The sequence below is a fragment of the Ictidomys tridecemlineatus genome, chromosome 4, assembly GCF_052094955.1.
Source record: "Ictidomys tridecemlineatus isolate mIctTri1 chromosome 4, mIctTri1.hap1, whole genome shotgun sequence".
Classification (NCBI taxonomy): Eukaryota; Metazoa; Chordata; class Mammalia; order Rodentia; family Sciuridae; genus Ictidomys; species Ictidomys tridecemlineatus.
In genome coordinates, this window is record NC_135480.1 from 66,526,568 (window position 1) to 66,545,382 (window position 18,815).

Sequence of the window (18,815 nt, forward strand, 5' to 3'; positions counted from 1 at the left end):
TCTCTTTGTAAATAACCCTGCGGCTCTGAGGCACCGTCTAGTACAGCTTTTCTGGGGATAGACACGTTCCCCTCCTGAGCCCACATTATGCAGATGGGGATAGGGGTGGAATCTCCTTTGTGTCTCCTGTTCCTTCTCAGGGTGTCCACCTCAAGTGTCCAAAAGGAAAGGGAGAGCAGAGGAAGGTCCCTAATTCTCGGGCTAAGAAAGGCAGCTTCCTTTGTTCTAGGGGCTGGTGCCTCCTCCCAAACAGCCCCAGTCACCCCCACTGATGAATGCCCAGCCCTTCTTGGGGAAGTGGGGGTGCATGAAGCCTGTCTCAATCCTTTCTTGTACCCTATCTTTGGAAAATGGTCTGTTAGTACTCTCTTTCTTTTAAGAGAAAATAATGGCCTATGAGGAGCTTCTCTGTCAAATACCAAATGGGTTTAGAAGGCCAGCTCTCCTTGGAGTCTCTGGCATGGGCAGGGGAAGGGGCCAGGGTGCTACATGGTGGTGAACAGGTGATAACCACAGTGCACAGCATCGTTCATTAACTGCAAATGGCAAAGTCCCTCTGTCTCAAAAGACCTTGGGTGAAATGAGTGGGTAAAACAGGAACTGCGCTTCATTTGTCCCCAGGATAATCCTAACAATAAAAAGCCACATTTATGGAGCATTTACTATGTGTCAGACCCTGAGCTAAGTGGTTTTCATGGGTCATTTAATTCGATCTTCACAATGGCCCTCTGAGGAGGGTATTCCCATTTTATAGATGAAGGAACAGAGGCAAGTGAGTACAGAGCCAGACTCAAACATATATGTGATTTCAGAATATGCAGTCATAAAAGCTCCTCCATGTTGCTTGTGACACTCCTCCTATTGTCTGGAAATCCAAAGGAGAAGACCTAGGCTGAATCCATTGGTCAGATTTTGATCATGGGAAGGTTACTGCCCTTCCCTGGGTCTCAGTTTCTTCATTTATAAAACAAAAATATTCATCCGGCTCACTCAGTTAGATTTTCCAGAAAAAATCTAAGTGTCATTTTTAAATCCATCTTTGATTTACTTAGCCACACATTTGCTTTATGAAGGAGAAAGGCATGCTCATGAGCACCAACGAGTCTTATGTGAACACATGCATGCACACAGTAACACACACATACAGGAGTATGATAAAGGCAGACAGAGTGTGAAGTCTGAGGTAGAAATTGACTTGAGAAATGGAGATAGGAAAGAGCAGATGAGCTTAGAGGGGAGTGGAAAGAACTTGGGCTGTGGAGCCAGAATGACTGGGCCAAACCCAGTTCTGCCACTGAATAGTCGAGCAAACTCCTTAATGGAGTTTGATATTAGGTGTTAGGAGGCTTCTAGCACAGAACCTTGATATGATAAATGGGCAGTAAGTGACAGCCTCGTCCCCTTTGTGGACCATTACAGATGCTGTGGACTTCTAGCATCAAGGGCAGAGGTCACAGGGAGGTTGGGAGGCTTCCTCTTAGCACTGTGTACTGGCCTCTATTTCAGAGGAGAGACCTACAGCTGCCACTGGCATGTCCTACCTTCCTCGCAGCTCTCGCCCTTGTAACCAGGGTTGCAGATGCAGGTTCCCATGATGCAGGTGCCATGGTTGCTGCAGGCCACGTCGATACACTGGTTGGTGGGCACATCGCACTCGGCACCCTTCCAGCCGCTGTGGCACAGGCACCTGCCCTTCATGTACTGGCCATTTCCGCTACAGAGCACAGGGCAGGAGGCTGGGGAGACAGTGCCAGAAGCCTGGCATGAGTCATTGTTCAGCATTCCCAACTTTGCCACACATCTGATAGGCAGACATGTGCCCGTCACGTTTCTTTTGCTTTATTTCTCTCCAGGTTAAACACATCTGGAATTGTAGGTGAAAGCACGAGGTGCAGGGCCCCCAGTGTTGCTGTCCACTGAATGAGGCTTTCTCATCCCTTTCCTATTGCTGGTGTGGTCCGGGGGCTGCTGGGAAGCTCAGACAGGAAGCTGCAGTCTGCTTCTTGTTCTCTCTGGAAAAGGCAGTGGCTGGGCCCCTTGCTAGTCTGAATCTCTCCTCCAATGCTCTCCTTCTAATAGCACTCCATTTTCCCTTCCCCACACCTCATCTGCAGCACCACTTACTGCTGTCTTTAACCCAGCAAACCCCTGCTTCCCTTGTCTTTTAGGCCTCCACTCCAGTCCCATACACCACTGCCCCCTTGAGAGAAGAGCTGGGCCCAACTTGGCTCTTTAAAGTATTATCTTTCCATTCTGCCTCTTAGCGTAAAGGGTTTTGTGATCATCTCTACAAAGGACACTATATAAAAATAAATTATATTGCATTGTGCTATAAGTACTTGCCAGTCTTACCAAGATACAGTAAGGCTGTTTTATACATGACTCTTAAACTTTAAGTGCATATGGGATGAGACAATAATTCTTGTTAGGAGGAATGACTCATCTCTCTCTGTATTACCTTCCCCTGGCCCCACCTGACTCCTTTCCCTTTTAAAGCACTCAGCAGGTAATGACTGTGCTTCCTGGGGCTGTCAGCTCTGCTGCCTCAAATGGAGTCTATTTCACATTAGCTAAAATAAGCAGAACCCTCAAAGTGACATCGTGGCACAGTATTTGCCGAGCCATGTTCCCTGAGCCTGGGAAACCATCTCTGCTTTCCACTCATAAACAACTCCATCAGCCTCAGAACTTGGGTCCAAGGCTGCCTTGTCTGGAAACCTCTCTTGGGCTGATCCTTCTCCCTTCCAAGCAGAGACGGTCCGCTTTAACCTTGCTGTCATGTTTTACTTATTACGGTGCTGCTTCGCCGTTGTCCATTTGCTTGTCTAACTCCCAGGACAGACTGGAAGCTCCCAGGGCTGGGCCTTGTTTCATGTTGTAAACACAGTGACCAGCAAAGGACCAAATCCCAAATGGGTGTGAGCCAATGGCTGCTGTATGAGTGAAGTGGTGGAAAAACAGCAGAGGAGGCCATTTCAGCTTCCCAAGGGAAGGACCAAATGCTCAGGACTACAGGCCTCCTTTGGCATTTTCCCTGTTCATTTTTCCAGGATAGAAATGAATACCAAAAGCACAAGGCAGGTTGTGAGTAGCCTTTAAAACTCTCTCAGTAGTGGTTTTCGTCAGCACCGCATGTGCTTAAATATCAGGCAACAACAGGGCCGTGTGGAGTGTGGAGGGGAGAAGCTTGGCCTCCCAGGTCCTTCCCTGGTGGTCTCAACTAAGATTCTCCCTGCACTGTCAGAAGGTCTGAATGGAGCCACTCCCCAGGTTCCCCATCCACAGGCCTGAGAGAAATCACACTCGTGTGAAGAGAAACTTCAAAGATGCTTGGGAAGAGCTGATCACTCCTCTAAAGGGGAAATGAGCTTTGTAAAAGAACCCCCACTGCTACTCTGCCTGCTCCAATAAGGGACACTAAATTCACTGTGGCTGCCCCTGTACGATCCCTCCCTTCCTGACCATTCACCTAGCCCACAGTGTTATCCACAGTGGATAACAATGGTGGACAGGATTCCGTTGAAGGGCTTCTGAAGAATGACCCTAGGGAGCCTTTCTTGGGCACACCGTGGGGTATCCTGGAGTTCTGTAGTTTGTCTGAGAAGTGGAACCTGAGCTTCCCAAAGGGTCTTGGGAGCAGAAACCAAGAGCCCCACCACAGTGCTCACCTCTGCCGCAGTCGGGGCCTAGAAACCCCAGGAAGCAGTGGCAGGTCCCCGAGATGCAGTCACCATTGCCATAGCAGTTGCTGGGGCAGTTGTCCACGGATTCTGGAGGGAGAAAAGAGGAGGTAAGTTGAAAACAGATAAGAGCCCAGAAGCATGCCTCAGGTGACCCAAGACCCATGTACTTGAGCAATTTGTGTCCAGTCACCGGAAGGAACCAGTGGAGTTAAAATTATGCTCTTTTTACACTTATTGAGGTACACCTCAATTCACATTGTGTTCTGAAAAATGTCTCCCCGAACCAAGTTTTTATGAATCAACTTTGACTCAACCAATGCATTAGAAGGTCTTTATCTAAAAGCCATTGGGAGAAAACGGTTTAGCCTGTGAGTGGCGGTCAGCTTTGGAGTGGGGTTCCTGGGTGAGTATACTTTTCAGTGTTTTACATTATTCCCACGGTAGGCTGATATTCCACTCGTTTGTTTTTCCATAAAGCTGCTGGGAATTTGCAAATCTCTTTTTCTTCCTGTGATTTTCCATCTATCTACCCAGATCCCCACCACCCATCACTGTGGCTTTTCAGCTCTCCTCTTGCTCCTTACCCTGCTTTATTCCCCTGGCAACCTGAGTGATCTCCCTGAGATAAACCTAATCCTGCCACTCTCCTGCTTAAAACCCTTCAAAGGCCCCCCACTGGGCCAGATGGAAAAATTTGAGCTTTTTCAAAAGGCACAGACATTTTCCTCCCTATTGTCTTTTGTGTCCCCAGAACCTATCATGCCTACCTTTTGTAGGAATGTTACTTTCCCTAACTCTTCCTAATATCTTTGACATATACCTCTGTGTGATATGCGAAGGAAACACAGAATTAATCGCAGAATGATTTTAATCAAAAATTAGGCAATGTTCTGTAGCTCTAGTCAGTAAACCTATTATTGAGAATCTGCTTATTTCGAACAGCTCATTTCTCAATGAGCTGGATGCAGAACAAAGCAAAGAAGCAACTGTATACAGAACGCCTTCTTTGTGCCACATATTTCTACAAATCTGTCTCATTGCACCAAGTCTGACAAGTCCCTATGTATTGTTATTCATATCTTACTTGAAAAATAAAAAAAAAAGGCAGCTGAGAGAGATGAAGTGACCTGCTGACAGCCATAGATGCTAAGGCACCGAGGCAGGATTTGAAATCAGGCTCCTGGACTCCAAGCCTGGTCTCCTTCCCTGATACAAGGCCATCTGGGCCATGAGGGAACTTACTGCACATCAGACACCAGGGGGGATGTATTGAGCAGGCTCGTGGGACAATGAGGCTGGTCCTGAAGGCAGCGAGGGAACCTCTAGAAGGGTAGAGGACTCTGGGATTTTCAGAGCTGGAAGGATTCCAAGAGACCATCCACCCCAGTGCTTTTATTTAACAGAGAAAGAAACTGAGACCTGGAGGAAAGGCAGTAACTTCCCTGAGGTCATTGAGTGGTTCAGAAGAGTGGAATTCGAAAGCAGAGGAAAAGGTTGGTCAGGCAGATGGAGCTAAGGATGCAAACTGCTGTCTCTGGTCACAATGATCAGCCACGATGCCAAGACTGAGGCCTTTGTTCAAGGAGATTTTGGTGCATCTGACAGAAGTCTTGCCTGTAAGAAATGTGCAGCCTAACTAAACAGCCTGGGCAGCAGCATGGGGGCAGAGGAAAAGCTCCACCTGGAGGTAAGGAAACCTGGTATGGGGTCTGTACTTCTAGGGTCATGCTCTGTGACCTAAAACGGCTTCCTTCCACTCTCTGGGCCTCAGCTTTCTCATCTGTAAGATGAAGGTGATGGTAGAGATAATTTCTGTTCTAAAATTCCAAGAGTCCATCATTAATTAAGAGATGACTGTGGAGAAGGGGCATCAAGATTTTAAATGGGGGCAGCGAGTTAAGGGCAGGACAGTGGCAGCTGGAACGGGGGCAAAATCAGCCCCCATTCAGCCTCCAAATCAGCCAGAAGGACGGGCTTGAAGGATGGCATGGTGATGGATAGGTGGCAGAGGGGGCATTTACAGCACTGTTGCACTTTTAAGAAAGGCCTTTCCCCAAGATCTTCCAGGAGCAATTTGGAAAAGATTTCAAAAGTTCAGAAAAATAGTCCAAATGTGTGGTTCCTTTTATGAGTGGGAAATTTCATTCAATGGAGTGAACAAGAACATGAGATCAAACCCAATTGTGGCCTCATTTCAGGGCAAGTGGTCTGGGTTCTGCCAGTGTGAGGCTTACAGGTGCCTATCTGCTCTCCACCAGCTTTGAATGGAAGAGTCCATTTTCCTGGATGTTTAAATTGGTAGTGGCTTCTTGTTTTTACAAAACCATTTAGAAGTTTCATTTTGAATAGTGTGTTTTGTTTTCATTTTTCCCACAGTACTGGGATTGAACGCAGGGGAGCTTTCTTATTGAGCTACATCTCCAGCCCTTTTTAGTTTTAATTTTGAGGCAGGGTCTCATTAAGTTGCTTAGATCCTTGCTAAGTTGCTGAGACTGGCCTGCTTGAATGTCCTTTTTGAAAATAAGAATGTTAGCCAGGCGCAGTGGCACATGTCTATAATCCAAGTGACTCAGAAGGCTGAGGCAAGAGAATTGCAAGTTCAAGGCCAGCCTCAGCAGTTTAGCAAGAACCTGAGCAACTTAGTGGGGCCTTGTCTCAAAAAAAAAAATGCTGAAATGTCTGAAATGTCACTCAGTGTGGTTAAGTACTCCTGGATTCAATAGTAGGTACCAAAAAAAAAAAAAAAAAAAGTTGAGTCTGGGGCTACATCACTGGATCTTTCTTGACCAAGATCTTTCATTTCACTTGCTCCTCCCACACATCTCTGATTGGCAACCTCTATTCCTTCTTCCAAATCCAATTCAAATGCCATCTCCTTTGAAAGGTCTTCCTGGCAGCTTAAACAAGCTGAGCTATACACAGAACTCTTTTTCTCACCCCTATTAAGTACCATATAGTTGACTTGTTGGCTGAACTGCTTGAGGATAGAAACAGGGCTTATTCATTTGTGTGTTTACCCTGGTATACAAAAGGTTCTCAGTAAATGTTTATTGCTATCGCTGAAAGAATTCAACTAGATGCTCTTCCAGATCCCTCCCAGATCCAAAATTATATGGTTCGGTCCTTCTCAAACCCAAAGTTATAAAATATGTCTCTTAATAAGATCACTTTAGTTACCAGTTGCATTTTTAACATGATCAACTGCAGATAAACGTTACATATGTTCTAGATTCTGATTTATGAAGTCTGCAAGATACAAACCTGCTTGTCATCTGCCCCCAAAGCCTCAGAGTGAAAAAGTGAGGAAATACATTTTCTGAGACTAAGCATAGTGCTGGCTGCTGCATGCGACAGAATGGACACCTGCATGCTACCAAACTCCCCCTGAGCTGTTGGTATCAGAGAAAGCAGAAGTTTCAGAAGACATAAAAGGTGTGAAATAATTTTCAGATGGCAAAAAGAAATGGAGGGGAGAGAATTTGGGGAATATTTTCTTTTAATGAAATGTTTCTGTATATAGTTTTTCTTCTGTTTGGAGGGATTTCAGCAACTTGAGATCCATTGGGATCCCACACATAATGAGTCTCCACTGACCAGATATCTCTATGCTAAACTCTAGGGCAGAAGTGACACTCTAAGTGGCTTGGGAAAAGTGTGAATTTTACTAGATAAATATGTTGCATGTTCCCAATTAGTGTGTGGGAGTTTCTACCCCCTGTGCTCACACTCACACAGCAGATGCTTTCAATTAGTGGAATGTGTACCTTTAGATATGCTTGGCTCTGATTAAAAATTCAGTTGCCTATGAGTAACTGATTTTCATAGTTGGGTGTGTGCTATGTTGGAAAATGGGGACTATTTTCTTTTCCAGCTTTTGTTTTTCTATCATAGCAGTGGGCCTGTGTAGGAAATTTCATTTTGAATAACGTGTTTTTCCTTCCACCAGTTTTGGGATGCAGAGTTTAATGTATCCTTAGCGTACTCTTTGGACATGTGTTGAGCTGCTGAGTTCTATGGATGTGGAACCCAGTGTTGCTGGAAATACAAAGGGCATGTGCAGAAGGAAGAAGGACAATGATGCTCCTTCACGGAGGAGACACGGGAGTCAGGAAACCACACAGGCCTTGGGGAACCACTAGAATGCCCATTTTGTCTGTTCAACACGCTTGATCAGAAATGAATCATTAGCTTGGCTCTGAGAGGGTGAAAGGTGATCAGAACCGATATTTAAGTCCTCTGGAATCTAGGATTAATGCCTGCGAAATCAGGCTGCATTTGTTGTCTTTGGCTTTTCTCTTCTAAAATGCCACATAGGTAAACCCCCTGGGGGAGGACAACTGCCTTGTGGTACTGCACAGAGGTGGTAATATTGGGTGAGGAGAGGTGGCCTTCTTCTCAATCAGCTCGCATGCCATGGGCACACCTCCACCTGCCTCTTGTCTGGTTTGAGCAGCAAAAAACTATGGTCATGGGAGCTTGGTGTTGGACCTCAGCACCAGAGCCAGCTGCAATCAGCTGTGTGAGTGAGGGCAAGTTCCCCTCACCAGCCTCAGGCCTTCCTTCCTGACTTCTCAACACCTCCTGTATGTCTTATTCCCTCATGATGTGTCCAAGCTAATGGAAGCCTGTGTTTACTACCTACAATTCCTTCCTGTTTCTGTTGTTTTTCCTTCAATGGTGAGAATGGATGTTAGAAACTCTTTGGGAGCCTTTGGTTGAAGAACCAAGGCCCACCTATTGCCCAACAGTCATCCACTTACTAAAGCCTCCTTCTGGCGGCTCTGCAGGGGGATGGAGGTTAATGCTACAAATGAGATGGAACTTGAATTCCCCGACAGCCAGCTGGGTGCCTGAATATTCCCACCTTGACTCCAGCTAGTGAACCTTATGCTTTAGGTTACATCTATTACACCCCCTCTGTTCCTAATATACAAGGACTTGGTTTATTATTAGCAACCAAAAGGAAAGATGGACACGATCTAGGTATCAGAGCTAGGATTTAATTCTACAACTTGAGGTTGAGAGAAGAGCACAACAGAAACCCTCATGTTCCCTCAAATGGAACTATGAGGATATAATCATGTACTCTAATTTAACCCTTATAATAATTGAAAAAACTATGTATCTTGGTCACCATTTTAGTCTCAGAAGGAGACTGAGAGCTGAAGTCACTTTCTTGAGGTCACATAGTTAATAAGGGTGGATCTGGTAAGTGAACTGCATCCTACCTGCAGCCAGGTGTGTGCTATATGGCCTGGACCTAAGTTTGAGCTCTGGAGCTAGGTGGTCTCTTGTTGGCTATGCATCTTTGGACAAAGTGTCTATACACGTCACTCTCCTCATTTGTGAAATCACAGCACCCACCTCAGAGAGCTGTTATAAAGAGAAAACAGGGTAATGCTGTGCATATAAAGAAGTTGGCCCAGGACCTGCCAATTATTCTTTTGGTTTAAAGTAAGGGTCACACATGCCTTCTATTTGTGAACTAAAATAACACACTAACTTGGCCTAATGAATCCAAACAAGGAAATGTGGGTTACTGGGGGTAAACATACACACATATACACACAAAACACATAGAAAATCCCCATGGTAAAAACAGGAAAGCAAACACACAATGTTCCTAATGTGAAAGGGGCAGGGTGTTTAGACAAATTTTCTCCTGGGGAAAGCACTGTCAAAGCAAATTAAACCTGTTGTCTTCCTGAAGCCCTATCCCAAGCAGACTCATGCCAACATCTAAAAGAACTCTCTTCCCTCTGCCCTCTAGATTGGCACTGGGCAGATGCCAGGTGCTGGAAAGCTGTTCCATGGCCTGTGAGGTGTCAGTCCCTGTAGGTGCCCCAGCTTTCTCTGCAGATGAAAGGCCTTTAGTCTGAAACCATGAGGTCAATGCAATGACAAAAAGTTGACAAAGCCCCTGACAGTGTGGGCTTGAAGCCAGTTCTGCACTGGCATTTGAACTGGGAGATCTGTTTTCAATCATACTCAGAAGTCTACCAAGCACTACTAAGAGCAGCTCTCAGGAGGGGTCTAGGAAAAAGATTGTTCCCTTGACTGCATTTGGTCCTGGTTCTTTGTTAATGATTTCTCTGTGGGAAAACGGAATTCCACCATAAGACTGAGAGCTCCCTGAAGACAGGCATCCTATCTGAAGAGTCTGGTGAGGGAAAAACAAAACCAAGTACTCAGTGGTACTTGTTGTATTGGTAACTAAACACTTATTTCCTTTTCCTGTATTTTTAAATGTTCAATGCTTAAAATGAAGACAATGATAGGAAGTTCAACTTTGCATTGAACTTTTAGATCATATTTAGGAGTTCAGAAGTTCACATCTGGGAGCCACATTTAAGAGACTGATAAGATAAACTACAGCATGTTCATTGAAGGACAACCAGAAAGATAAGTGAACTTGAAGCCACATTTCAAATAATGAATTCTGGAAGGAATTGGGAATTTTGCTTATTACCAAGGGAGTATGACCTCTGTCTTAAAATATATGAAAGACTATTACATGAAATGAGAATCAGACTTTGTTCTATGACCCTAATAGTTTGACCTAGGTTCAATGAATAAGTACTACAGTCCTTGGGAAATAGACTTGGGTTGAAATAAAAAATAACTTCATCATATTCAGAGCAGAAAGCCACTTCCTATGTGGAGTTACATTCTACTTGTGTGTATACATCTTTCTAAATATTGTAAAATGCTTGAGGACAGGAAATGTTCAATCCATCTTTGAATCTAGTGCTAAGGGTATTTTCCTTGAGCAAAGCATGTCGGAAACTAAATGTTTGTTAGTTGAAGGACTAAATAAATGGAACGGGTAATCTACAAGGTCATGCATTACAAGTCACTGGATATATTCAAGGAAAGGGCACACTAGTGACTGGTGACAATATCTTAGTGGGAATTAAAAATAAACTGCTTGGCACTTGCAAGCCTGAACTCTTATGAGTCCATGTTATGGTCTGGATATAAGGTATCTCCCCAAAAACTCCTGCATTAACACAGGAGTATTCAGAGGTAAATGATTAGATTATGAGAGTTGTATTTTGATTGGTCCCTCTTAGCTTGAGAGGATTGACTGAGTGATAACTGCAGGCAGGTGAGACATAGCTAGAGGAAGTGGGTCCCTGGGAGTGTGCCAAGGTACATCTTCCCTGTGACCCCTCCACCCCTTTTTCTCCCTCCCTCCCTCTGCTTTTAGACCTTGCCATGAGGTGAGTTGCTTTCCTCTCCATGACTTTCACCCATGATTCTGCTTTACCTTGGGCCTAGACTAATGAAGTTATTCATTTATGGACTAAGACTTCTGAAACCGTCAGCCCTAAATAAACTTTTCCTCTTCTAAGTCATTTCTTTTGAGTATTTTTATCACAGTGGCATACTGTTGACTAAAACAGTCCCCGAGTCATGGTGTAAAGGAACATACTTGGACTGTGCCTGGAAATTTAGGCTTTCGTCCTATTCCTGCCACCAACTTGTTAGGTGATCTTGGCCAAGTCCCTTCCTGTTTTTGACTTTTCTTTTTGCCTACAAAATTTGTTAAATTTATTCATCAAATATTTACTCAGCATCTACTCTGGCTCAGGAAGCATTTTAGTTGAGTGGATGGCTGAACTCATCTATGAAGTCTAACATCTGTGATCTACGGAATCAAACCAAATTAGTTATACTTTCAAACTATATAAATAGATGAAAAAGCTGAGAAAATAATCATCATGTAAATGGCTCAAGGCAGACGTGGGGGAGAGAAGTCTGCTCATGTTGGGGCTGAGTCTGTCATCTGTTCTGTACAAAGGGCCTCAAGTGAGTGGCCATGGCCGAAAGCACAGGGATGAGGCTAGAGAGTCTTTGCTCACTGTCTGCCTCTGGCTAAGGGCCCAGCCTTTTCCCAGGGCTGTTGACAAGAGCTTTCTCAGATGTCACAGTAGGGCTTTTGGCTCGTTTCTGCTGCCTTTGTCAGAGAACACTGCACGTGCAGTTTCCTGCCTTGCGTCTCGAGCATATGCTGGAGAGGCCACTGAGACACACACCAAGTAGTGACAAGACTGACAACTGGCATGCTGGTCAAGAGCAGGGGGCCTTCAAAGGAGAGGTGAGTGCTCAGGGTTTGGAGCAGAATTTCTTTCCCTCGATCCTTCACCACAGCTGCATCCCAGGAGAATGATCTGTCTACAGTTTCTGCCTGAGCAGCAGGCGGAGGTGGAGCACATGATGCCTAGCCTTCTCACTGTCCACAGCTGATTGGACCAGGATGACACCGGACCCAAGAGGAACCCATTCACAGGCTGAATAGTACTCTGGGATGTGGCCTGGAGCACAGAGGTTACTGGATCAATCAGAGACCTGATCTCTAGTATTTGAACTAGAAAATTCCCAGGGACACAGGGGACTAATTGGACAGGAGGAATAACTTCTAACATTCTATACAGCACAGTAAGAGAAGTATGGTCTATAACAATTAATTGTATATTTCAAGATAGTAAGTAGAGAGGATTTTGATATTCCAAACACAATGAAATAATTATTTGGAGTGATGGATATGCTAATCACCTGTTCTGATCATTACTATATATGTATTGATGTATCGCACTGTGCTCCATACATATGTACAATTATGTTAGTAGAAAATTAAAAACACATTTTAAAAATTGAGAGCATGGCATCTGGTGGTAGGAGTGAAAGCCAAAAGATGAGATGGAAAGAGAGGGGCTGGCAAGGTTGTCATGGCCAGGGAGGAGCCAAAGTTAAGAGGGAGTAGTCTGGAGCGAGGACAGGAAGCCAGCTTGTGTGCTGAGAACTGTGCATGGAGCTGAAGCTCAGGGAGAGGCGGGGATGCCGGGAGCAAGAGGCTGGGAGGCCCAGGAAAGAGGAGAATAAAAGTGGTCCTTGGGGCTAGTGCTTGCCCAGAGGCTTTTCAGGGCCATCTCAGTCTCAAACCATAGTTCTCTTTTTGAAACCAGTTCGCTGTCACACCTGCTTTTCTTTGAGGTCACCCAAGTGTTTTCGCTCCTGGCAGTGGAACACATTCATTCACCTTGGCACCTCATCAGTTTCAAAGTACCTGATAGCTTGCAGGCTTTGATGACAAGTGACAAGTACAGAACCCGACGTTTTAAAAGCATTTCCATGAAAGAGTTGTATTTGATCCCTACAAATAAAGGATCATATTCTTTGTGTGTGTGTGTGTGTGTGTGTGTGTGTGTGTGTGTGTGTGTGTGTGTGTTTTGCTGGGGCCTGTGCATGCAAGGCAAGCACTCAGTACCAATTGAGCTATATCCCCAGCCCAAGGATCATATTTATTTTATGTAGGATACAAAGATACATTCTTTATATGTAGGGAGAGAAGGTTATTATTACCCATTTAGTAGATGAGAACGTGAAGGTATAGAGAACTTGTCTAGGTTCATGTGATTAATAAGTGGCATGGCTGTGTTTAACCTGGATTCCTACTCCTACTGAATCTAGTGACTCTTTCATTACTCACAACTGTTGATCCAATTCAAAAATAAAAATGTGCTGATCTCACTCTTTTTGCCTCTTAGGCTCTAGCTACGGAGTTAGGACTACATAGAGGATGCTGCTAGAGCCAGAAAATCCCAGCTGGTACCTACTTTGGTTTTGTTAATTGAAATTCTGATTTTAAAACAGGCCTACTAGCATTAGGAAATCAAAACGCAGCTCTAGCCATTCACACCTGCATCATACTCAGACAATGATATCTGTTGATTGATTCAAATAAGTCTCCATTGACCTTGCAATGCTGAAGCCTCTGGGAGGCCCCAAAGCCTGGTCTTTATTTTCAAGGAGTGGAAAGGCTTGAGGCTTTGGTGTCGGGATGAATTTTAACTCTTCTATGGGTGAGACTTAGCTAATCACTATATCTGAGAGTCAGCTTATTCTTCAGTGAAATGAAAAATCACTTGCCTAATACTATATATATGCATCTAGTGCATGAAATATGTTTAGGAAATACTGGTTTACTTCTATGTAATTTCAGTGATTTTCAAACTTTGGCTTGTGCCCAGTCACCTGAAAGCTTGTAAAAAAAAAAAAAAAAAAAATCTTGGATTTCTGGACTCTCCTCAAGGTTTTGACTTAATAGGTCTGGGGGAGGTCCCAGGTGATACTGATGCCCCAGATCTGCATACCACTTTGAGAACCACAGGTGTGGAAGGAAAACTGAGACTTTAAACACAGGTCTATAAAAGCAAGCCAGACAGGGCAGAAAGATCTAAACTATGCGTGAATGCAAAAAGAACATGTGGACCATTTCCAAAGAGGAGGGCCTGGTCCTCCAGGAGGTAGCCTGTGAATAGCTCTTAGAGAATAGGTGGCCTTTTGAAATGCAAAGCAGCTCTGGGCAGGATGGAGCTTGAGCAAGAGCCAGATCCAGAATAATCATTTTTGCTGCTCCCACGCAGTGACCTGCTAATCATCATGCCAACTTCATGTCAAGCCTGTCTTTGGGACAAATTACTTAAGAAATCAGTTTTTCAAAAGCTCACTCAGCTGCTGGCTGGAGAGTTCCATCTAATGAGCATCACTTTGTGTTGAATTATTCCACGATGACAGACAATGTATGAACAGAAACAGGCTCTGAGGGGGGTGTATGTGGTTGGTAGGTTGGGGAGGGGAGCTGCTAATTACTCTCTAATCATTTATCCAGTCTAGTCACCAAGCTCACTACTGCTTACAAATCATACAAAACAACAACAAAAACAGCTCCCTTCTTCTCTCTTTCAAGTCAGCATAGTTAGGTTTAAAACTGCACAAAACTATGTAAAGTTGACCTAGATAGCTACAGGTTAAAAAAATCTCATGTCTGCCTGGACTTTGCTCAGTAAGTGGAAATGGCCAGGCTGTGGTACTTCTAGCCTGGGCTCTTAGTGGACTCTGTCTCCAGCCCTGTCCCTTTCAGCTGTCATCCTGGAATTGAGTTGCCTCGGACCACTGTTAAGGTCACTGTTCCTTATCATCTGAAGTGGATATCACAAACGGGAGCCCCAGGGACCTGTGGATTCCTTGTTTTTGAAAAGTTGAATAAGTTGCCAGAATCTTTCTACAAGAAGGTTTCAAAGAAGCAGCTTAATGTTGGCTTTTCTTAAAAAATTGGAAGATCTAGCATAGTGGCAATCTTTTCTCATTTAGGAGAGGCCTGATTCCAAGTTGGCCGCAGACCTCTGCCGCTGTCTGTATGAGGGTCACCTTTTTCTGGAGGCATCTGGGTACACCCCTGGCCTAGAGCAGCGTCCTCCCAGCCTCACTTATTTATGCTGTTGTTCTGTTCACACACCATCTGTCCTATTACTCTCTTAGCACTTTTTGAATCATTTATTTTTTAAGCACATTTACTTTAAACAGAAATTCAATATCACCATGAAACAATGACTAGATTGACCTAATTATATCCTTTCCAGTTCACTAGAATAAATATATAAACTTTGGAACAGAGTTTGTCTTTGTATAACCTAACATAATTTTGAGAACAATACTTTAAGAAACACTGGGAAGGAGAAAGCCCACATTTCTGAGGGGTTGAAGGCTCCAGCTTCTCTTTCTATGCTAACTTTTCTGGGTTGGGGGTATGGCTCCGTGGGAGAGTGTGAGCAAGCTGGTGTGAGCCCTGAGTTCCACCCTCAACACCAAAAGACCAAACCAAAACCATAAAGGCCTTCTTCATGTCTTCCTTGTTCTGCTGCCCAGTTATACACACTGCTCCCTCCTCAACCCACACTTCCTTCTCAGCCTCCCTGATTCAGCTAGTTCAGTAACCTTCCATTCCTATCTCCTTTCCCTTATTGACCTGGCCAAGTCCTATCCCTCCTTCAGGTCCAATGCACGGATTACCTCTTTCACAGAGCTTGCCCAGATGCCTCCCAGCAAGACAGATCTTTCCTCTGATTCCTGAAGCCATTTGACTTCTCTCTCTTACAGACATTGTCTACTAATTTTACTTTACAGTGTAGTTGTTTACAATTACTACTATTTCTAGAACCCTCATAGACAGAAAATTCCTCTATAGGAAGGGATCCATTTCTAGTTCTCCCTCTTTTTCATGCCACCCCAGTGACTGGCACGCTGCTGTGTCTAGAGGAGCTGCTCAGGCAGTACTTGTTAAGTAGCAAATGATGAAGGGCAATGTGTGGTTGACTCTATGTCCTTTGGTGTATGTTCAACCTCAAATCCTAAGGCTGGGCTCCTTCTGGGGGGCCTGGGAGGCCTCTTAACTTTCTTGTTGATTTTTTTTTTCAAATTTCATTTTTATACATTTTTTCCAGACCTGAAGCTTCATCAACATCTCTCTTCCTCTGGGCCTGTTACATTCAATTAGACATGGTATTGGAGTCTCATCTCCCAAAACAGCACTAACCATGTGTTGGGGGATCATGTAGTAATAAAATTTTGCAGGGCTCCAATTTTTTTCTCTAGCAAGAGCTGCCAAGGTGGCTTCTATGAATTATGTACCTGAATTACTTGTATCAGGATATAACATAATAAACTGATTAGCAAGATGGATAAGTTCTCTGGCTCTGGTGGATTTTTCTTTACAATAATTATACTACAGGTTGGTCAGTCACACAATGATTTGAACAATATTTCTTTCTTATTTATCTACTAGGTAACACTCAACATAATAACTTGGGTCTATATTGATGGGCCAGAGGCCAAGTCGGACTCCTGCTCAACACCAAATCCTATTAGAGATCATGGTAATGTGATTATATGTTAAAGTTAAATATTTTATAGCCGCTCTAGCCACCTAGACAGATCACTTTCTCAGCTTCTAGGCAGAAACTGCCCAGTGGCAAAAGTGATAGCTACATATCTTGCAAGGAAATGAGAAATAGCTGCTGCTGTGAAAAGTTTATAGAACCTTCTGGCCACTTCTGACTCATTGGCAGTAGTAAGACTTTAAGCCAACATTGTGCTGGGTTATAGTACAAATGTGAACCCTACCTAAAGGAAAAGACTCCCCAGTTCTCGGACCAATGAAAGGTTGGCCTATTTGTGTGCCAGGGCTGTTTGCTATCTACCCAGGAAGAAGCTTGAAAGTGGTCTCCTTCTCCCACATTCAGCTCTCTGCGGGCCTGGATGAAGCAACTCATGGGGCCCCTCAAGTTGTAGACCACTTCCAGGTGTGGTCATCTGGAGTACTTCCTCCCTAGCTTGGTCTCTGACCTACCTTCTCAGGACTGGACCTGTCTCTGGCATGCTTTGACTTCATATAGTTGACCCTCCCCAATCCATAGTTGAGCATGGACTATGCCATCAGACAGGCCTGGGTTGGTTTCTGGCTCTGACTCTCACTGGCTATGCAAACTTGGGCAGATCATTTAGCATCTCTGAATTCTGGTTTTCTCACTCATCTATCTTTTGTAGTTGGTGAGGGGTTAATGCTAGTGAAGCACTTAGTGGGTTTTGTAGTCAATGGTAGGTAAAATGAAACTGATCAAAATATACCAAAAAAAAAACATGTAGATGTGCCAAGTCAGAGGCTGTGTGGTTGACTGGAAAGAGTAGAGGCTGGGGGTTCTGATCCCTCTCTGTTATTTCCTATGTAACCTTGAGCAAGTCTCTGTATAGCTCTGTGTCCTTGTCTGTAAAGTGAGAGTGACAGTAAAGCACCTGACACCCAGTTGGTATTAGCAGCTGACAGACCGTGGATAGGGGGTCATGGACCCTCCATTATGGTTGTTCCCTGGCTGAGCTTAGCTCATTCCTCCTTCACCAGGGGCTCCCAACAAGCTGTGCATGCAGGTGTGTGCACTTTATGACAACAGAGTGAGAGGGAGCCTGGCTGTCAGCCTGGGGGAAAGCAGCAATTAATGCTCCCACACTGTCTCCATACTGGCTTATATTTCAAGGCACAACTGAGTCCCATGAAATCATGTTTCTTCTGCTTATAGGACACACAGTGCCCTGGGATGGGCCACATGGAGGTATTGGGGCTGCTTAATTCTCTCTTCCTTATATTCATACCTCATACACATGGACAGTATCTCATGGACATTACTTCTTTCTGTGAAAGATGAATTTTAAGGGTGTAGCCCACTCCAGAAAACTTCTAATGCCTTTTCTATGGATTCCCTTCTCACTGGCTAGTGCCTGGCTTCTTAACCCTGTCACTGCCACCCTGAATGCATTAGTGGTGCCTATAGTAAGGGAGGCTGTGCTGATGACTGAGCCTCTATAGCCAGGGTGGGAGCCCCGGCAGCTAAGAGCAGAGTGGATACAGTGGAGAAGCCCCTGGAGCTGCCCCTGCTCATTGTTCACTTACAAGGCTGTTAAATCTCCATTTTTTTTTTAAAGGGTGCTGGGCTGGCTGGTTTCAGGGTTTCTAAAGGATGTGATGGAAAGCAAGGGAAATGGAAGGGCACCCTGCCAGGGAACAATGCCCCCTGCTGAGCTCAGGGGCCCTGGGCTCTGCTCCGTAGAAGCAGGATCTCAGCCTGGGGTAGTGACTGCATGTTAACTTCTGTCATGCTACCTTCCATTCCTCTGACCTTCTGGAGGTTTGGGGAGAGCAACTATAATGAATGATGACTGAATCCAACCCCTCTGCTCCCTCAGACCCTGGGAAAAATCTCAATCTTCACATTCAGCTGCTAGGACAGTAAATAAAGAGAAAGACCTGGGCAGGGGACACTTTCAAAAACCTACTGTGTCAAAGGAGGGCTAGAAGAGTTGGTCTCTTGCTCTTCCCATGTGTACTCCTTTGCTATCTAGTGCACATCCAAGTTTTTAATAAAGCCACGAGGTGGCAATTTTAATAGTCATCACAACACCTTTCATTGAGTCCTTCTAAGTGCTAGGCACAAGCATAAGCACATTAATCTCATATTATCTCACAGCTCATGACCTGGCTATAGTACAATTGTCCTCAATTTTCAGACAAGGAAATGCAAGGCAGAGAAGTGAAATGGTTTGTCTGAGACAGCAGAACCCAAACAAACAACACCTGTTAAACCTTCCAAATAAATAGTCCTTGAAAAACCTACTATGTGCTGAGTGCTAAAGGGATTCATAGACTTAACCACTCCCTTCTCCTCCGCCTGCTGCCCAGTTTCATGACAGCTCTGGTGACGCTGCAACACCACTAATTATACCTGTGAAGTCTCCTCT

General features: G+C 44.6%; 1 protein-coding gene across 17 annotated transcripts in view; it reads right to left on the minus strand.

Moving 5' to 3' along the window:
• Tenm4 (teneurin transmembrane protein 4) overlaps positions 1–18,815 on the minus strand; it is a 2,824,428-nt gene that overhangs the window by 134,789 nt on the left and 2,670,824 nt on the right. For all 17 annotated transcript variants that reach the window (XM_078046757.1, XM_078046770.1, XM_078046771.1 and 14 more), the window contains 2 exons: positions 3,669–3,770; positions 1,542–1,736 (listed from right to left, as the gene is read on the minus strand). In XM_078046757.1, coding sequence (XP_077902883.1) covers positions 1,542–1,736; positions 3,669–3,770 — 297 coding nt within the window. The remainder of the gene's footprint in view (positions 1–1,541; positions 1,737–3,668; positions 3,771–18,815) is intronic.